General features: G+C 33.5%; 1 protein-coding gene across 1 annotated transcript; it reads right to left on the bottom strand.

Moving 5' to 3' along the window:
* Positions 1 to 823: 823 nt before the first annotated feature.
* On the bottom strand, positions 824 to 16,047 carry LOC148306152 (putative methyltransferase-like protein 25). Its single transcript, XM_088265526.1, has 10 exons — positions 15,748 to 16,047; positions 13,339 to 13,582; positions 13,181 to 13,192; positions 12,077 to 12,366; positions 9,724 to 9,908; positions 8,124 to 8,312; positions 6,287 to 6,578; positions 5,391 to 5,552; positions 3,442 to 3,551; positions 824 to 1,270 (listed from the first exon to the last, which is right to left on the bottom strand). Exons 1-10 carry the CDS (start codon positions 15,917 to 15,919, stop codon positions 881 to 883), a joined length of 2,046 nt encoding a protein of 681 aa, XP_088121652.1. The 5' UTR covers positions 15,920 to 16,047; the 3' UTR covers positions 824 to 880.
* Between the last annotated feature and the right edge of the window lie 3,522 nt (positions 16,048 to 19,569).

Genomic DNA, 19,569 nt, shown 5'->3' with positions numbered 1-19,569 from the left:
GCTTGAGAGACGTCAAAGAACATTGTAGAGATGGGAATTGGGTTTGCGGTTACTTGTGATTAGTATACTAGTATACTAAGGGTCGAGCGACAGACTGTCTGAGTATAATTAGGGTCGGGGTTGATGAAAAAACTGCCTGACAACAGCGTGTTGTCTAAATCTGAACCACTTAGGAATTATTTTGAGATCTCAATATAGCTGAAGAAAAATATGACTATCGATACCGCCGTGAACTTGCACATGAAGTGGTGTATAAATTATATCATATATATATCCTCTAGATAAAAGGGTCTCTGCTAAAAAAATGCTTTCCTCATCCCACCATAGATGGCTCCAGTGAACTCACATGTAGAGTGTCATGAGATTAATGATGTGTAGGAGTTCCAAAATTTAAATAATGTGGTTTTCAATCATGGGTAGAATGGTGAATGTAACAAGCCATGTAAATCCCAGACTTCCATATTCTTCTTCATCTATGTTGAGATGTCAAAAAATTAATATTTCAGAATTAATAAATATGGAATAAAATGATTCATAAATATGCAATATCTGTACCCAACGGATTCTCCAGTTCTTTGGACACGTTGCGCGTGGTAACAAGGATAGCCTGGAACGACTAGTTGTGATCGGTAGGCTGGAGGGAAAGAGAGGGAGAGGAAGATCCCCACACGATGGACCGATCAAGTTAAGGCAGCATCAGGCACCTCAGTGGTTGGAGCGCTACGTGCAGCGCAGTCAAGGGATAACTGGAGAAGAGTCATTGCTTCTGCATGGGTAACAACCCTCAGCAATGAGGAATAAGATGGAGAAGAAGAAGAAATGATTTACATGTACCACAAATGATATATTATGTTATTTTATTAATAAAGTATAAAATAATCTATTTAATAAATTGTTTCCTGTATCCAATCAAAGCATGACATCGGGGAGATATAACAGGATCAAATAACTTCACAATACAGCCTTCCCCTAACTCACCATGGAATCCATTTTCCCATAGAAACATCAATTTATCCAACAAAACAATCTTTTCTACAACAGGAGCTAGACACATCTTCAGCAAATAAAATATATAGAGCTCGTCCTTGTGTTTCCGGTGTTCCTCTTCAAAAGCAACGAGACATCCTTCAGTGAAGCTCATCTTATCTGATTCAAGTTTCAACTTTTTTGCAGCAATGTTGAAATATTGAGAAAAATCAGAGCATTTGTGTGAAAATCCTTTCAATTTTACCGTAGCGGGTGTATCTATTTCAAGTCTTTTTAAAAGCACCTGAAAAATAAATAAAAAGTGTGTTAAACCACTTTACTTTTGAGATTTTATATGCTGAAATTGCAGAAGACGTTTTTTTTAAACTTCCATTTTATTAGGTGTATTGAAATTAACAATATTTTCTCAAAAAGTGACTGATTTTAGTATTCCTTTCTAGTATTGGTAGGAAACATATTAATAATAATAAAACCCTTATCCGCACCCCAATGGTGCATAGGGCACTGTGTCATATTAACGCAGTGTTATCTTGATCGTTTACACATGAAGGAAAGGTGATCAGCCCTCCGCTTCAGGTACCAGTCCAAGGTAATATTGAATAAATATTAGAGTGAAAAAATCACTTATATTTATTTTACTCCCCTTGGGAATCGAACCCGGGACCTCCAGAACGGTAGCCGAGCGTGCTGACCATTACACTACGGAGGCGGACACATAATTTCCAAAATAATTATACCTATGTTTATTTAAAATTAAATTAAATTTGAGAAAAAACAAAACTAAAATTGCATTAAAATCAAGAATATTTTTCTCAAAAATCGATCAATTTTAGTATTTCTTTCTGGTATTGGTGGAAAAAATATTAAACCACTCAAATAAAATACCATTTTGCAACAAACATATCTATGTTTATTTAAAAATAAATGCAATTTGAAAAAAAAAACAGCAAATTTTCATTTCACAGGAATGTATCAAGGTGGTGTGAAATTACTCATCCTTGGAGTTCTCACTAGTCTAATTTCATCGTCACTATCACTACTTTGAGCATAACAGTCAGTTTAACCTTTTAAACGTGTTAACTTTGTTCCTAAGAGACGCTCGTGCGCGGCTATATTTCGCCGTTTTTCAAATGATTACTTTTATCATGTATTTAGTTATGAAACGATTTATTTTCCTAAACAAAAACGTTCAATGGGATTCATTGTGCCTTTTTGGTACTCTATAATACACGTGTGTCACATTATTCTTGAAATATATCGTAATATAAACAAATTAGATCGTAACATAAATAAATTAAAGCACGCATCGTGTGTCACTCTTACCCACTGGCGATGCGTAGCGTCGAGAGTGAGACAGATATAGGGCATGATTATGGTGCGGACTAATTACCGACCGCAAGAAAAATCAGGGATCTGTTGTTTTATTTATCCTTGTGATGTTACAAATTATTAGTCAGATATTTCAACAGATGTCATAAGGCCGAGGATTGACGTATTATTTTATCCAAAGTTCCACACCATGAAAAAATCCCTCCAAGTTGAACTGAGGTTCGAAACTTGGAGCAAAGTGAAAACACAAACGCTTATGTCAGCCGCGTATGGGGCATGTCTTGTTAAAACACATACGCTTATGCGAGCCGCGTGGATCCGGTTAAACATTATTTTTGGACGAATCCGGTATTGTAAGGGCGAAAACCAAAAATCACAAAAAATGTATTTCTATTTTCTACTACAAATTAGTAAAACATGTGAATATTATTGATAAATCGGAACTTTAGAAATGTAAAATACATTGCCGTCATCATCAATATACGGAATGCACTTCTGGCAAAATATACCAGATCCGATATATAGATTCTCGGCACTCTTAGGGCATTTGTGCACTACACGGAATTTTCCCATCCGGCACTTCAGTTAGCGTGATAAAACGATGATTGGCTTGCGCTTTTGTCCGTCTTTCTTCGGATCGGTGCTCTTGATTGATGCGTGAACACGTTGCGCGTAAATTCCATCACGCTAAACTGTCGTAGTCGCTTTCATTTTTAAAAACCAGACTGCCGGACGGTAAAATTCCGGGTAGTGCACAAGCCCCCTAACGGATAAAATTTGATATAGTTTTGATGTAATCCGATATGTCCGCCTCCGTAGTGTAATGGTCAGCATGCTCGGCTACCGTTCTGGAGGTCCCGGGTTCGATTCTCAGGGGGGTTTAATAAATATATAAGTGATTTTTTCACTCTAATATTTATTCAATATTACACTGGACTGGTACCTGAAGTGGAGGGCTGATCACCTTTCCTTCATGTGTAAACGATCGAGATAACACTGCGTTTATATGAAGCAGTGCCCTATGCACCATTGGGGTGCGGTAAGGGATTTATTATTATTATTTGATATAACCTGTCTTCACCAAAACTAAATTTTATTATTTTTTTCTTTTGAATGTGTATTTACCTCGAGTAAAGCTCTGTAGTAAAGTGAATTTGGTGGCAGTTGTTCCGTGTCGAAAAATCTATCCAGAGATTGTGAAGCCAAAGTGCGGGCGTTACAGCCCATTGTGAAACCTAAAAAAATAAAATATTACATTAAAAACATATTCATATAAAAAATATGTTAAAGGCAATACAAAGGTTTCAAAAACCTCCAAACTAATTACTTTAAATAAATTCACAACACTCTCCTTATCATCCATTGTTTACTTTGTGTAATACCACTTTTTTAAACACTTATTTGCGACGACAAATGAATCACAATATGAATATTTTCAAAAGTGGACTCAAAGTTAAATTTAGTTGTTTATTTATTATATGTAATAATAATAAAACCCTTATCCGCACCCCCGCCTTCATTGTCCGCCTCCGTAGTGTAATGGTCAGCATGCTCGCCTAACGTTCTGGAGGTCCCGGGTTCGATTCCCAGGGGGATTTAATAAATATAAGTGATTTTTTCACTCTAATATTTATTCAATATTACACTGGACTGGTACCTGAAGTGGAGGGCTGATCACCTTTCCTTCATGTGTAATCGATCGAGATAACACTGCGTTTATATGAATCAGTGCCCTATGCACCATTGGGGTACGGTAAGGGATTTATTATTATTATTATTATCTGCACCCTAATGTTGCATAGGGCACTGCGTCATATAAACGCAGAGTTATCTTGATCAATTACACAAGAAGGAAAGGTGATCAGCCCTCCGCTTCAGGTACCAGTCCAAGGTAATATTGAATAAATATGACAGTGAAAAAATCACTCATATTTGTTTTACCCCCCTGGGGAATCAAACCCGGGACCTCCAGAATGGTAGCCGAGCGTGCTGACCATTACACTACGGAGGCGGACGAAATATTTACTATAGGTACGTCTTTATTAATTGCTTTACTTATTTCTTTTAAAAAGTGGTATTACACAAAGTGAACAATGGATGGTAAGGAGAGTGTTTTATGACCATACCACAAAGTCATCAATGCTTTTAATATACAAAAAATAAATTCACAACAGTTTTAGTGTGTCTGAATACATGTGTGATAATGTGAAACAAGATGTGATAGTACAACTATTTTTGTATAAATTTTCGTGAAAAAAGCAATGGTTCAAAATGCAAAACAAAAATTAAAGAGAGGAAAGAATGAAACGATATGAAATATACATTTTGCATGTGTCCAAATCCTTGTACACAAATCTGGGTTTTCTCCATTTAGAAGTTATTTTTACATGTTTTTTGACATCTCAACATAGATGAAGAAGAATATGGAGTATTTACAGGGTTTAAGGTCCTTCATAGGCTGGGTAATTGATCACTTTACATACATCGCCCACTCCTTTCAAGAACGTCATAAATCAAAAAACTTGATTATTCAGGAGAACGTTTTTAAAGTTTAAAAATATAATACAATGTATTAAAAATAAATATCAAGCCACTTATTGAACTTTCTACTGTGCAACAGATATTTTTAGGTAAAACCTGAAGGTTTTTTCTCCATTTAAAAAATACTTTGAATATTTAAAAAAATAATTAAACAATACCTTTTCTTAAAAATGCAAAAACAACACTTTCTGCCCTGCAGTGGGTAAATATTACGTTAAAAATATGCCTCTTTTGCTGGGATATAGTACATTTTTTGGGCATTCTGAAAATTGACAAATTTTGATTTATGACGTTCTTGAAAGGAGTGAGCGACATGTAACATTAACAATTCTACCGTTAATTGACAACCATACTGCTGAAATTTTCGGACATCTCCTGACACAGTACATATGATTTCACAACAGCGATCTACGATTGGATTGAGAAAGCTTTTATTATGTATGAGTAATTCTTATATGCATATGTAAGGATTGTTTTAGCGTACAGTTGTTTGACTTTTTCCTCTGTGGGAGTCCGTCTTATATTAATCTTACCTTTCAAATAATTAGATATTGGAAATCCTGGACCCATATTTCCAACTGCTTCTTCAGTCAAGAGATGAAAGCAACAAGGTACGGCACAAAGAACGGAGACTGACGGATTGTTCACAAATAGTTTTAATGCTGTGGATCCCAAGTCACCGCATGTATGAAGACCTGAAAGAATTACATAAAACATTAAAAAATAAATCTTTAGAGTGGTCTGAATCGATATATTGACTCTGGTATACTTTCGACTCCACTGACCTAAACTTAATTAATTTTAGAGTACCCTCAAAAAAACACATGATGTACCGTAGAATGGGGCTACTTGAGCTTTGATGTGTTACTTGAACCCAGTACAAAAAAAATATTTAGATCTATATTTGGTATACAATAATGAACGTATCGACATGATTCATTGTTTCCCTGACAGGTGACACTTTTTGTCACAATACGTTCATTATTGTAGACCAAATACAGATTTAAATCAATGTTTTGTACTGGGCTCATAAAACACATCAAAGTTCAAGTGGCCCTGTTCTACGGTACATTTTTAAAATCTATTTTAACATAATAAACACACAAAATAGAAGGAATTTTTATTTCTTTACAATTTTAACAGCATTAACTCTTTTTTTTCAAAAGGTTTGTGTGTTTGCAGGTAGGATAGAAAGGATGGGGAAGGTTAATGCGAAAAACACATCGTAAACACCCAGACTAATTAAAAATAAATCTTTTTTGAATTTTTTTGCAATTGGTGGGAATCGTTCCCGCGACACCAGTTTCGCAGTCGAGTGTCTACCCAACTACCCCACGGCACCTGTCTTGATCATTTACCCATTTATTTATTTTTCCTTTGGTCAATATTTTAGTTTGCGAATAAAATTGAAAATTGTAACCATATTTACCGGTTAGACAAAGGTTTATATCAGGTTTACAGCCGGGATAAGAACATCTGACATGTTTCATCAAATCTGTCTCTACCGTGACAAATTCTGTAACATGTCTGTAAAGTTCACCAGTCCTTTTGTCGAGATCGATCTCCAATGATAAAGGATCCAATTTATCGACATTACTACTCTTTGTTGCAATTTTTTGCGTACTGTTTTCCGATAATTCAACTTTGTCATCAAGATTTTCATTTGTATTTGCTCCAGATTTGCTTTCTTCCGCTTTCTTTATAAGCCCAGGCCATTTTTTCTAAAAAAAAACATATGTGAGCTGACACAATTAATCTATAATTTAATTCAATTATAAATATTATTATTAGTCCGCCTCCGTAGTGATAATATAATAATAATTTGGATGATTTTTATAGCGCTATTTTCGTAAAATACTACCTCAACGGCGCTTATAAAGAAAGGGTCAATAATAATAATAGGATGATGATGATAATGATATACAAAAAATAAATGGATTAGAACGTCATCAATTGGTCTCGGGCCTTCGAGTCTGGAGCGGGGAAGAGATAAGCCGACAAATTAAAACGCCTTCCTCTTTATCTCATGGGCTGGAGAATGGCCAAGGTGTTGGGCAGGATGCCTTCCTGGTAATGATCAGCAAGCTCGGCTACCATACTAGAGGTCCCGGGTTTGATTCCCAGGAGGGGATCAAATACATATAAGTGATTTTTCACTATAATATTTATTCAATATTACCCAGGACTGGTGCCTGAAGCGGAGGACTGATCACCATTCCTTCATGTGTTAACAATCAAGATAGCACTGTGTTTATATGAAGCAGTGCCCGATGCACCATCGGGTGCAGATAAGGGTTTGAAGAAGATTAATATTAAACTCTCGAGCAGTAAAATTATATGAAATGAGAATTTTAAAACATGGTTTATTCAGTCGTTAAAACATGTAAATAGCCGATAAATGATTTAATTGAGTTGTATCATCAATAGATGGCGTTGGTAGTCTAAATCCTGGCATAATCTGAAAATAATCACTACAACAGATGCGCGGAGCCATACGCTATCTGGTATTTTATTTTCAATTAAATTTATTTATTCATAGTTAACATACACATTACAAACTTAAATTTAAATCGTATATATATTAACAAAAATAGAAAATAAGCAAGAATACTATTGCTAAAGGTGTAGAAGAATCCCGCTTCGGAAAACTCCTTTAGACACATGGAACAGATCAATATCCAATGAGATATTGTTCAACATAGCGGTAGTTCTTCCTACAGGCATAACCATCGGCAGGTTGGTCCTGTGTATAGGAATGTGAAACAATCTATGTCGACGCAGTCTTAGGTAACTATCGGGAACATGCAGACCAATGTTCCGGATAATTTCAGGATGATAATCCTGAAATTATCGATATTATCTGATCGATAGATCATACCGCACAACAATCGATAAAAATGCGTAGTCAAATACAAATTGGGACCACAGTTGGAGCGGAACACATTGAGAGGTTAAAAAACCATGACTTTGGATTTGCTGCACATTCATCAGCAAATCTCCAAATTTCCATCTCTAGAAAACATATTTCCCAACCTACCAAAATCCATAATTATCCCATTGACTACTATTTTACACCCAGATTACAATACATTCATCTCTTAAAAAAAAATATATATTAGATTTGGTGCACATTAATTTAAATCACTTTCCTTGCACACATTTTACGCCATTGACACCAGCTCCTGCAAGTCTTCTCTACTATCGGCAAGAAGCACAGCATCGTCAGCATACAAAAGGCAACAGACATTCAGCTTGATATACAATACCTGCATTTTTTTATTCCTTTTATTAGCGCCTTGTTGATTTCCTTCGGCACAATCTATGTTTAGAACTGGCATTTTATACAGAGTATTCAGTGTAGTCGCCAGAAAACCTCTTCCACCTCCCAGCTCTACGGAATAATCAACCCGGGCACTTGTAGCCAGCAAAGCGACAACACTGGATAAAACTTCAACCTAAAAATGTAAGGTATTTTTAATATTTTTCTCATTTATTGGTTTATTTTCTTTTATGTACATTACAATTCTTGTCATATACTTATTACATAAAAAACATATAAAGCATAAGTCATTCCATAACACACACACACGCATACACATACATACACACATAACGGAGGTTAGAGGTCAAATTAAAATATGGAACAAAGGCAAAATAAAGGAATGGGTAAATGATCAAGAGTTAATTCTATGAAAATTGCGAAATAGTTTATATTCTTAGTTTTTTCTCTCTTTTTTGTTTGTACATTAGGTTAAAATGGATAAAAATAATAAAAAATATATGTAAAAAGAACTCCACCGACAAGACACACAAGGTGGCTTGGTGGGTCTCTGCAAAAATAAAGTTTGCAAAAAAACAAACGCGTCACGTATTAACATATGCATAAATAAATGTAGAATTCAATCCAACAAACCTTGTTTTATTTTGGATATATTACCCAACAATTCAATATGGAATTCTACCAACTGTCTGCAGTTACAAAAAATAAATCATATTGTAGCGGCTAATGGTACTGGAACACTGATGATGAGGAAGACGGAAACGCGCAAATGGAAAACAATTATTTATTTACCGAAAATTACAAAATTTTCAGGGCGAGAAGATCAAAGCGATGCCAATAAATTGAGTGAAGCATAATGTTTCGCTTCTTAACAGCACTGAGTATAAACACAAAGAAAACACACCACCAAACCGATCAAATAATACTCAGTCCAGAAACTCAAAGGACAAAGTATTAAGTTTGAAATATTATCTAATCTGAGTACAAAAATATTGTAATTAAAATGTTACTCTGTTTTAAAATCACTTGATTTTTAAACGAAGTTACATTTAATTATAAAATGGGAAATCACAAAGTTAGTGCTTCAAATATAAATTATACAAAAATATTGGTCTTCCACCCTTTATATACTATTTTAAAGGAGTTACATGTGGTGGGGACAATATTGTAAGCATTTATAAACCTGTTAACCGGGCGGGACGCATAAATACGTCAAACGTAAACCATTATCAGGTACGGGTAAGACATGAATACGTCCTTGAAATATATGTTTATTATATTATTTATATGGATGTATATTTTTCGAACAACAAAGGTATAAGTCATCCATACATGTCTCGACATGAATTTAAGACACGGAGTGAATCAGTATTTGCGCCCGTTACAAGTTGCGTAATTGGACAGCGGACCGCCCGGTTAACAGGTTAAACAAGTCAATAAACTGCGTCTCTTAGTTCTTCTCGAATACATGTATGAATACAATATTTTTATAAAAAAATACACAAATTCTTATTAAATAAAACTTCTGCATAATCTAATTTGGGAGAAACACATTTCATTATCATATTTTGTACTTAAACCGTTACCTCGTGACTTTTCTTACTAGACATGAACTCGTCAATTCGCCACGAGTCCACACTGCTCTCTCCCATATCCTCAAACTTTTGTTTCAGTTGATCGACCGTGAGACACAGCACTCCGTCTGCCTTCAAACTGTGTTTGTCTGCTTCGTGGATAAAGTTTACCAAATTGTCAAAACCTGCCGTTTTTTCTAAAATTCATATAAAAAATTCATATAAACTTGTGTCCGACCCACCATGACGTATGGAATCGAAAGTAGAGCAGACACCGCTGCCACAAAAAACGCGCTTAGAGTGTCAGAAATGAAGACTCTGAGAAGCATAACAGGCAAGAGTCTTCGAGATAGATTGAGAAATGCCAAGATCAGGGAAATATGCGAGATCGAAGATGTCGTTAGGTGAGGAAGGCAACGAAGAAGACAATGGTATGCGCATGTGAGGAGAATGGAGCCATACAGACTCCCCCACATCGCATTGTACGGCCAACCCCATGGTAGACGACTCCCGGGTAGACCACCAAAGAGATGGGCCAATAGCTGGGAATCGACGTCGCAGGAGGCTAATCCCTCTTAAAAACAGGCCGCAAGGCCTACAATAATAAGAAGAAGAAGAAGAAGATATAAAAAATAAACTAAGAATATTGAAAGAGCTAAAATTCTGGGCAAGCAGATAAGAGATAAAAATTATAAAACAAACAGTGTTTCCAAAATTCAATCAAATAAAAACTCAATGTAACAGTATCGCTGCACATAAAGCTATTGTGTGTGCAATAAAATAGTGGTATTTACTAAGTAAAACATGAATTAAAAATAGATAGATTTTACCACAAAGTGACTGCCGACTCAATTAATGAGATTAAAATAATGGTAGAGAGAAAATGTCAGCAGTGCATTTTAATTTAAAAAATCATTGAAACCCTTATCCGCTCCCCAATGGTGCATAGGGCACTGAATCATATAAACGTAGTGTTATCTTAATCGTTAATACATAAAAGAAAGGTGATCAGCCCTTCGCTTCAGGTGCCAGTCCAGGGTAATATTGAATAAATATAGAGTGAAAAAATCACTTATAATTACTTGACCTCCCCCCCTGGGAATCGAACCCGGGACCTCCAGAACGGTAGCCGAGCGTGCTAACCATTCACTAATGTTAGGAGGCGGAGAACGGGTCTACTTTAAATTAATTCTGCTTGAAATTGCATACAATTAATTATTTTTGATTGTCTTAGAAATTTCTTTGGAACAGTTGCTTTCTGGAGATGTTTCTTCATGGACGAATCAATTCCAGAAACAAAATCTATTAAACACCCCCATCTTTCTATATTTCTATGCCCTCTTACTATTTTAAGACGGAAGTTTTTTAATTCATATGGAAGGTGTTAGGAATAAAAGAAGGAAAAAATGAGAATATTTAAAAAAAATGTAAATAAATAATACAATATAAAATTTATAAAACACAAACTTTGTTTCTAACCACTTTTATTTTTAGTACTATTATTCCGACTGGTTTCCACAAATACCTTGTCTTCTTCAGGAATGGATACACAGTATGTCTCCATCCTTGAAGAAGTCAAGGTATTTGTTGAAACCGGTTGGAAAAATAGTGCCAAAAATAAAAGTGGTTAAAAGCAAAGTTTGAGTTTGAGCAGAGGAAGAATGAGGAAAATTTGGCATGGCCAAGTATTTCAATTGCTCATGTCAAGAGTCGGAATAATCGGCGGGTATGTATGAGGAGATGCATGAATGTGAAAGGGGTGAAGATTGTTTGCAGACAGATTGGTGTGGAGTTCTATTCTCTCTGCCTACCTCTGCGGAGAAGTGGCATGATGGTTAGTTAGTCAGTGAGTAGAATAAATTTACAACATTACAGGAGTTATTTTCATATTATTTTTTGACATCTCATAATTGGAGATAATCTAGATTTTGTGAACAAGTATTTGAACACACTCAAAATGTTGTAAATAAATTATCTGGTCAAATTATAAGCTTAAATAATAAAAATGAAAGTGATATTTTCTGGCGTTTCTCGTGTGTGCGATTATAATCCAGGATTCGGACCTCACATACTAATAAAACAGTTTCTGCTCAATAAAAAGCTTCTTTTCATCTCACCAATAGATGTCTCTAGTGAAGTTCTATAAATTCAAGAATGTTTCAAAATTGGTTCATATATATAGAACTTCCAAGAATTTGAGTAATGTGGTTGTCAATAACGGGTAGAATTTGTGAATGTTACACATGTGTAAAGTGAGGACTTAAACCAGCCCATGACGGTCGTCAGCCCCGTAAATGCCCAGACTTCCATATTCTTCTTCATCTTTAATGAGATGTCAAAAAATAATAGTAGAATAAATACTTACGAGTGAATAAGGATTGTTTAATAGGGCTTTTGTCAGTATCGCCTTTACAATTTTCAATGAGAATATTTCTGACGGTATCGCCAAAAGCGTCCAGAGTACATTTCGCTCCATTCTGCTCAGTTTCCTCTGCAATTTCAGTCGGGACAAAACGTTTCCAATAATCTTGAGTTATAAACCCCACCATGTGACAGTTCGCCAATGGTAGGAATGGCTGGAGATAACGTACAGTTTTATCGATGCTATTTTGTATCAATTTCATCTTTATTTCACTCATTTTGTACATTAATTTCCTAAAAATTAAAGGACCTTTGTATAACATTTATTTTTTTAAATTTTTTTATTATTTTATTAACATAAATTGTATACATTTATTTGAATCACAATTTTAAACATTTTTTTATTGCAGAGACCCACTAAGCCACCTTGTGTGTCTTGTCGGTGGAGTTCTTTTTGAGTACATTTTTCATTATTTTTAACCATTTTAACCTAATATACACACAAAAAAGAGAGAAAAATTAAGAATATAAACATGTTACAATTTTCATCAAATTAACTCTTGATCATTTTCCCATTCCTTTATTTTGCCTATGTCCCATGTTTTATTTTGACCTCTAACATCCGTCGGCAACAAATTTAAAATGTTCGGAACGATATATTGCAGTGTTCGACTCCCATATTTATTGTTAATTCTAGGGACTATCAAACCTTCGTTGTGTGTAAATCCTGTATCATGGTTGTGTACTAGAAGATTTTGATATATTTTTATTATTATTAGGTTATTCACTAAGTCTAGTAGAAAATAGAAAAAAAAAAGTTTTGTTTTTACTGTGCTGAAGATACATCGCTCACTCCTTTCAAGAACGTAATAAATAAAAAAAACTTGATTTTTCAGGAGAATGTTTTTAAAGTTCAAAAATATAATACAATGTATTAAAAATAAATATCAAGCCAGTTATTGAACTTTTTACTGTGCAACAGATTTTTTTAGATAAAACCTGAAGATTTTTTCACCATTTGAAAAATATTTAGTATCTATAATTAAAAAAAAAATCAAACAATACCCAATATATTATTAGATTAAAACCAATATTTTGACCAGCGAACGAAACCCGGTCGCTGGTCAAATAAAAATAAAGTTGAAAAGCTAAAAATATTGGTTTTAATCTAATAATATATTAAAAATGCAATTCCATCACGAGGTGTCAGTGGATAATATAATACCCAATAGTAAATACAAATTTAAAACAATCACCAAAATTTGCTAAAAAGATATGGCTATTGTAGAAGCGTATTCATTTTCAATTTTTAATAGAGAACAAATTCGTCTGAAGTTTCCGCGGATTTGTTCAAAAATGGCGTGTATGTCAAATTCTTCACTGTTGATTTTAGGGAATTCCGTGATGGTTTCCTTCAGTTTTGTCAACTGTTTCACAACTTTTTCGGGATAAATGCTTGAATCCTTTTCGTGAGATGATAAATGGCAGCAGATTACAGCGAAGTAATAACCTAGAAAGAAAATAAAAATTAATTGATCAATACGCAATGAAGTCCTGGTACCAACTTTTACTTACTGACATTGAGATGAAAATATATATTTTTAATTTAATTTTTACTTAGTACATACCACTATTTCTTAAAATCTATTGTGACACGCGTTTCGATGCATGCCGCATCATTTTCAAACACCGTACAGCTTATTATCTATATTTAATATATTTTTTATTGATAGTAGCCTGGAAATCACCAACTAAACTCATCAACAATTTATAATCAAAATGTAACTTTGTTTTAAAATCAATTTTATTAATACTTAATTAAAATGTGTACCGGTTTCGAAGCTAACTGCTTCGTAACTAATAGGTTCCATTTTAAATAAAAAACCAAAAATAAATATTAGAAACACATACTTATATTCTTGTCCACCAATGAAAATTCACATTGAATGTTCACATTCAATGAAAATTCACAGTGGAGAAGAATATTATTTATATGTTGATAAAAAATTAGCAAATAATATTTCAGACACACTCCCCAAAAATTGAAAACCTGCCTATTATACTAATTATAGTTTTTATAAAGTATTAAGATATTTAGATAAAGTCGATAAATATAATAAATCAGGAATTTATTCCTAACAGTACTCGTAGGTTGAATATTCTTAAATATTGATAATAATTTCCGCATTGCTAATAGTTGTTCATGCGTGCACGGAGCAAGTGTAACTGACAGTTACTGAGTGTTTGATAATGTCTTAATAAGACGAAATGCGTCACATATTAACATATACATAAATAAATGTAGAATTCAATCCAATTAACCTTTATATTATTTATTGATTCGGCATTAACTTTGTGGAATGACATAATTATTTTAATTAAATTAAATACTTGAATAATCCACTGAATTGAGTTTTATTTTTATTTACGACTAGTTTCGAAAACGACAATTGTTTTCATCTTCTGGTACAAATTAAAACTAACGAATAAAAATATATTTAGGTGTATATATAGGTTAATAAATATAGGTAGGGGGATTAAGGAACAACATTTTTTGTAAAAGGAAACATTGATAATAATGGTGACGTATTTTGAAACAGTATATTATTAATTATTGTTTTATCTGAATTTAAATTTATTATTAATTATTGTTTTATCGTTTTCGAAACTAGTCGTAAATAAAAATAAAACTCAATTCAGTGGATTATTCAAGTGTTTAATTTAATTAAAATACCAATAAACCTTGTTTAATTTTGGATATATTACCCAACAATTCAATATGGAATTCTACCAACTGTCTGCAGTTACAATAAATAAGTTACTAACTGTTGAATGCGAATTGTTCGGAGATTGTGCGGCGCCGCGTGATGAGCCAGCTCCTAAAATGACACTTTTGTATCCCTTCCAGGTTAACATTTACTCATTCAAATGGGCAAAAAAGCATTTGTCCTCTGCTCCACATACTGTTGTAATATATACGAGTGAAAAAAAATGTGAGATTTTAACTTCATAATACTAATGATAAAAAAATGTCAAACAACTTTTATTTATTTCAAAACATATTACACACATAAGTCATATTTTTATTTTTATTCATTTAATATAGTTACATTTTTAAGTAAAACATAATACAATTTCTAAACATTCATACATATGGCAAACTTATAGTTTTAGATTCGTTGTGCCTCTCCAAAAAAGAGACTGAGCTCTTGTGCTTAGAGAGGGACTTACACTCAGGTTTAATGTTTTATGTAATATAATATACATTTAATATTCCCAATGACTAATTTATATTTCTCATTTTGGGAGATGGGATTAAGGTTAACAAGACTGGAACACAAATAATAAAGTAACAAAAAATATTTTTTTAAGTAACCAAAACTAATACTAATACATGGCAAAATTTAAAAACAATAAACAGGTATAATAAATAGGCATAAGAAGCATATTTAAAAGAAATAAATGAGGAAACATAAGGTAAGGAGCATATTTAAAATAAACAAAGAACGTTCGACATAGGATGAAAAAAACGACGAGGAATGAGAATCGACATCGGACCGGTAAGGGTTAAAACCCTTTTTCTAACAAAACCACATAGTCAAACCTAGTTATCACTACGAAAAAAGGGCTAAAGTTGCATTTCGGTTATAATGGCAACATTTACAACTCATATACCTAGTTCAGCGCCAATCTCCGCTCCTCGGTGATATCCCAAATGATATGCCTCTACGTTCCCTTCTTCAGCACCAGCCTTTCTTCCCTCTTCATAGCCCTTCTCGACAGATTTCTCTTCACTCAGTAGCAGGTCGTCGAACACGTCGTTGATGTCCTTTTCCGAAGCGTTCATTGCAATTTCATCAAATTCACTTTGATCACACCACAGTTCATTTTATCACCTATGAATGACTTTTTCCACGACTCATAAAACTGCACACAACTGTCATTCGATGTAATTTATTAAAATATAACCTAAAAATGTCACGTTGACAGCCCGTTGAATAAGATTGCCATAAGCATTTTATTTACAACTGTCAAAAAAAGAATATAAAAAAAATTGGGATAAACTACCCTAGAAAATAATTTTCATCTTCAAACCCTTATCCGCACCCCAATGGTATAAAAAAAAAACACAAAATTAACTACAACATTTTGAGTTTGCCCAAATACTTGTTCACAAATCTGGATAATCTCCAATTATAGGAGTATTTTTCAAATTAATCTTTGACATCTCATCAAAGATAAAGAAGAATATGGAAGTCTGGGCATTTACGGGTCTGACGACCGTCATAGGCTGGTTAAAGTGATCACTTTAGAAATAAAACCTCACTTTAAACCAGCCTACGAGGTTTTATTTGCAAAGTGATCACTTAAACCAGCCTATAACGGTCGTCAGCCCCGTAAATGCCTAGAATTTCATATTATTCTTTATCTTTAATGAGATGTCAAAAAATACTACTAAATTAACTGTTTATTGCGTTCTTACAGGTGGAATTGGAAATCTTTTAGTATGGCGTGGGAGAAGTTTGTTTTACGTTTGTAATTTTGTATATTTTACCGGGTATTGATATTTTATTAGTACCTACCTCACAATTTTTCGATTGTGATACTTTTTTTTTATTCACAAATGCTGAATTTGGTCCAGTTGAGATATTTATTAAAATCTAATAATTTAAAAATGTGAAAGAATAGTTATTTACAGGTCTTACAACAAAACATTGGCTGGTTGACCAAAAAAGTCTCTGCTAGCTTCTAAAACATTTTTAGGTAACATTTTTGAGATCCCATCAAATGAGGTGAATAGAAAGGTTTTTTTAATTTTTGGATTCATCTAGTTTTCGAATATTTTTTAAAAAGTTGCTCATTTTCCTCTACTTATGCCAAATAGCAAAAGTATTACTTATAAGAATACTGATATATATATATTTTTAATGCCACTCCATCACATTAACTTTACTGAGCTGTTACTTTGATATATTTTATTCCACCCGCCTCCATAGTGAAATGGTCAGCACGCTCGGCTACCGTACTGGAGGTCTCGGGTTCGATTCCCAGGGGGGGTCAAATAAATATAAGTGATGTTTTCATTCAAATATTTTTTCAATATTACCCTGGACTAGTACCTGAAGCGGAGGGCTGATCACCTTTCTTTCAGGTATAAACAATCGAGGTAACACTGCGTTTGTATAATGCAGTGCCCTATGCACCATCGGGTGCAGATAAGGGTTGTAGAAGAAGATATATTATTTGGTCAAATAAAAATCAAAACAAAGTTATGGCACATAATTTTATTTTAAAAAATCAACAAGAAATATCATAAAAATATATTGAGGTATGTTGAAGAATACTCACAGTGAAATTAAACATGAATATGGAGTTATTACATAATATGGATACAAAAAATATAAAGAATTATGGAATGCATTATTATTACAACGATCAACATTTATAATTATTTCGGCACAAAATACATTTGCTTAAGTTTAAAATAATTAGTTCAAAATAAGAAACACGACGGTAACAGTGAAATTTAGGCAGATAGGAAAAGTTTCAAAAGGGGAGAAGAAAAATAATCACAATTATTATCATTTGACCGATTATTGTAAAAACAGAAATCGTTTAACAATCGCTAAGAGCCATTTCCGGACACTAAGTAAAAATACCCTGAGTTTAATATAACCTAATTGGCTGCCCAATGGAAAAATACCACGATGTGTGATTATTTGCTAATAAATTAATATGAAAAATCACAAGACTATCGGTAGCATTCTTATTGAAATATGTAGAGAAATAAGGGATATATGAAGGTTCAAACCTTAGATATTTTTATAAAACGAAAAACGTGCGTTCGTATATCGCTCACTCCTTTCAAGAACGTCATAAATCGTCATAAACATTTTTTCAGGAGAAAGTTTGAAAATAATATACAATGTATTAAAAATAAATATCAAGCAACTTACTGAACTTTTTACTGTGCAACAGATCTTTTTAAGTAAAACCTAAAAGTTTTTTCTCCATTTGAAAAATATTTAGTTTATTTTTAAAAATAATTAAGCAATACCTTTTCTTCAAAATGCAAAAACCACACTTTCTGTCCTGTAGCGGGTAAATATTAAGTTAAAAATATGCCTGTTTTGCTTGGATAAAGTACATTTTCTGGGCATTTCGAAAACATGCACAACTGAAAATTGACAATTTTTGATTTATGATGTTCTTGAAAGGAGTGAGCAACTAATGATCAAATCATCCGAGTATCGTCAAATTTCCATCATCGAATGTCTGTACACGACGGATTCTCCAGTTCTTGGCCACGTTGCGTGTGGCAATTAGGGCAGCCTGGAACGCCTGGTTGTGATCGGTAGCCTGGAGGGGAAGAGAGGGAGAGGAAGATCCCCACACGATGGACCGATCAAAAGTCAGCGGCAGGCACCTCGGTGGTTGGAGCGCTACGTGCAGCGCAGTCAAGGGATAACTAGAGAAGAGTCATTGCTTCCACAAGGGTCACAACCCTCAGTAATGAGGAATAAGACGGAGAAGAAGTAATGTCTATGTGCAATAAAACAGGGATAACTGCCAACATGATAAAATGAGCATATTTTCTGTATGAAGTATACATTGTACAACAGTTTTTAATAATTATTTCAAAAATATTTCAAATTGAATAGTGTCACTTTTGATTTTTGCTACAGATGTAACCTCTGCTAGTCCAAAAAGTTACTTGTATTGTAATTTAATGCAAGCAAAAAATGTCATATTTTTTAAAAGTTTTAAGTTTCTACGTTTTGAAATTGGGCAGCCGTAATGTTCACAATAGTTATTACAAATAGTAACAATAATCTAATTCTTATATATAATTTCTTTATCAGATCTAAAAATTAAAACTTAAAGAGTAACAGATAAAAAAATAAGGCACATTGGTAATATTCTATAAATACGTTTAAAAATAAAATGAAATCACATGGAACAGACAAAATCATCAATATGTAACGGTATTTAAAAATAATCAACATCTGATGGTGGCGATTTAAATTAATTTTTTAAGTTTGCGTCTTTTGCAGCCAACAAAGAATTGTACAATAAAAAGATATAGTTCATATTGTACGTACATACAATTGTAGCGATACAATCGCAAGCTAAGCACAAAGTTGTCCAATGACTTTGCATCCTAGTGCCCTTTAAAGTTGCCAGCTGTTGGGACCATTTTCTGTGTCGCCGCATGAATTATGTAGAGTAATTTTCATACCTGGCAATCGTGAAGTATTGTACAGTAAAAAAATATAAAATATACTCATATATTGTACTTATATACAATTGTAGCGACATAATCGCAAGCTACGCGTGAAGTTGTCGAATGACATGTATAGCTAAACACTTTATCTAGTAGAGCCTTTTAAAGTTGCCAGGTGTTGGGACCATTTTCTGTGTTGCCGCACGAATCATGTAGTTTATGTGGAGTAATTATTACACCTGGCAACCATGAAGAATTGTGCAGTAAAAAAT

Source organism: Brachycentrus maculatus, unplaced genomic scaffold (genome assembly GCF_059751285.1).
Source record: "Brachycentrus maculatus isolate JH-2025_06_01 unplaced genomic scaffold, ASM5975128v1 h1tg000248l, whole genome shotgun sequence".
NCBI lineage: Eukaryota > Metazoa > Arthropoda > Insecta > Trichoptera > Brachycentridae > Brachycentrus > Brachycentrus maculatus.
Note: the sequence above shows the minus strand (reverse complement) of the source record. Positions and strands in the feature narration are given on the sequence as shown.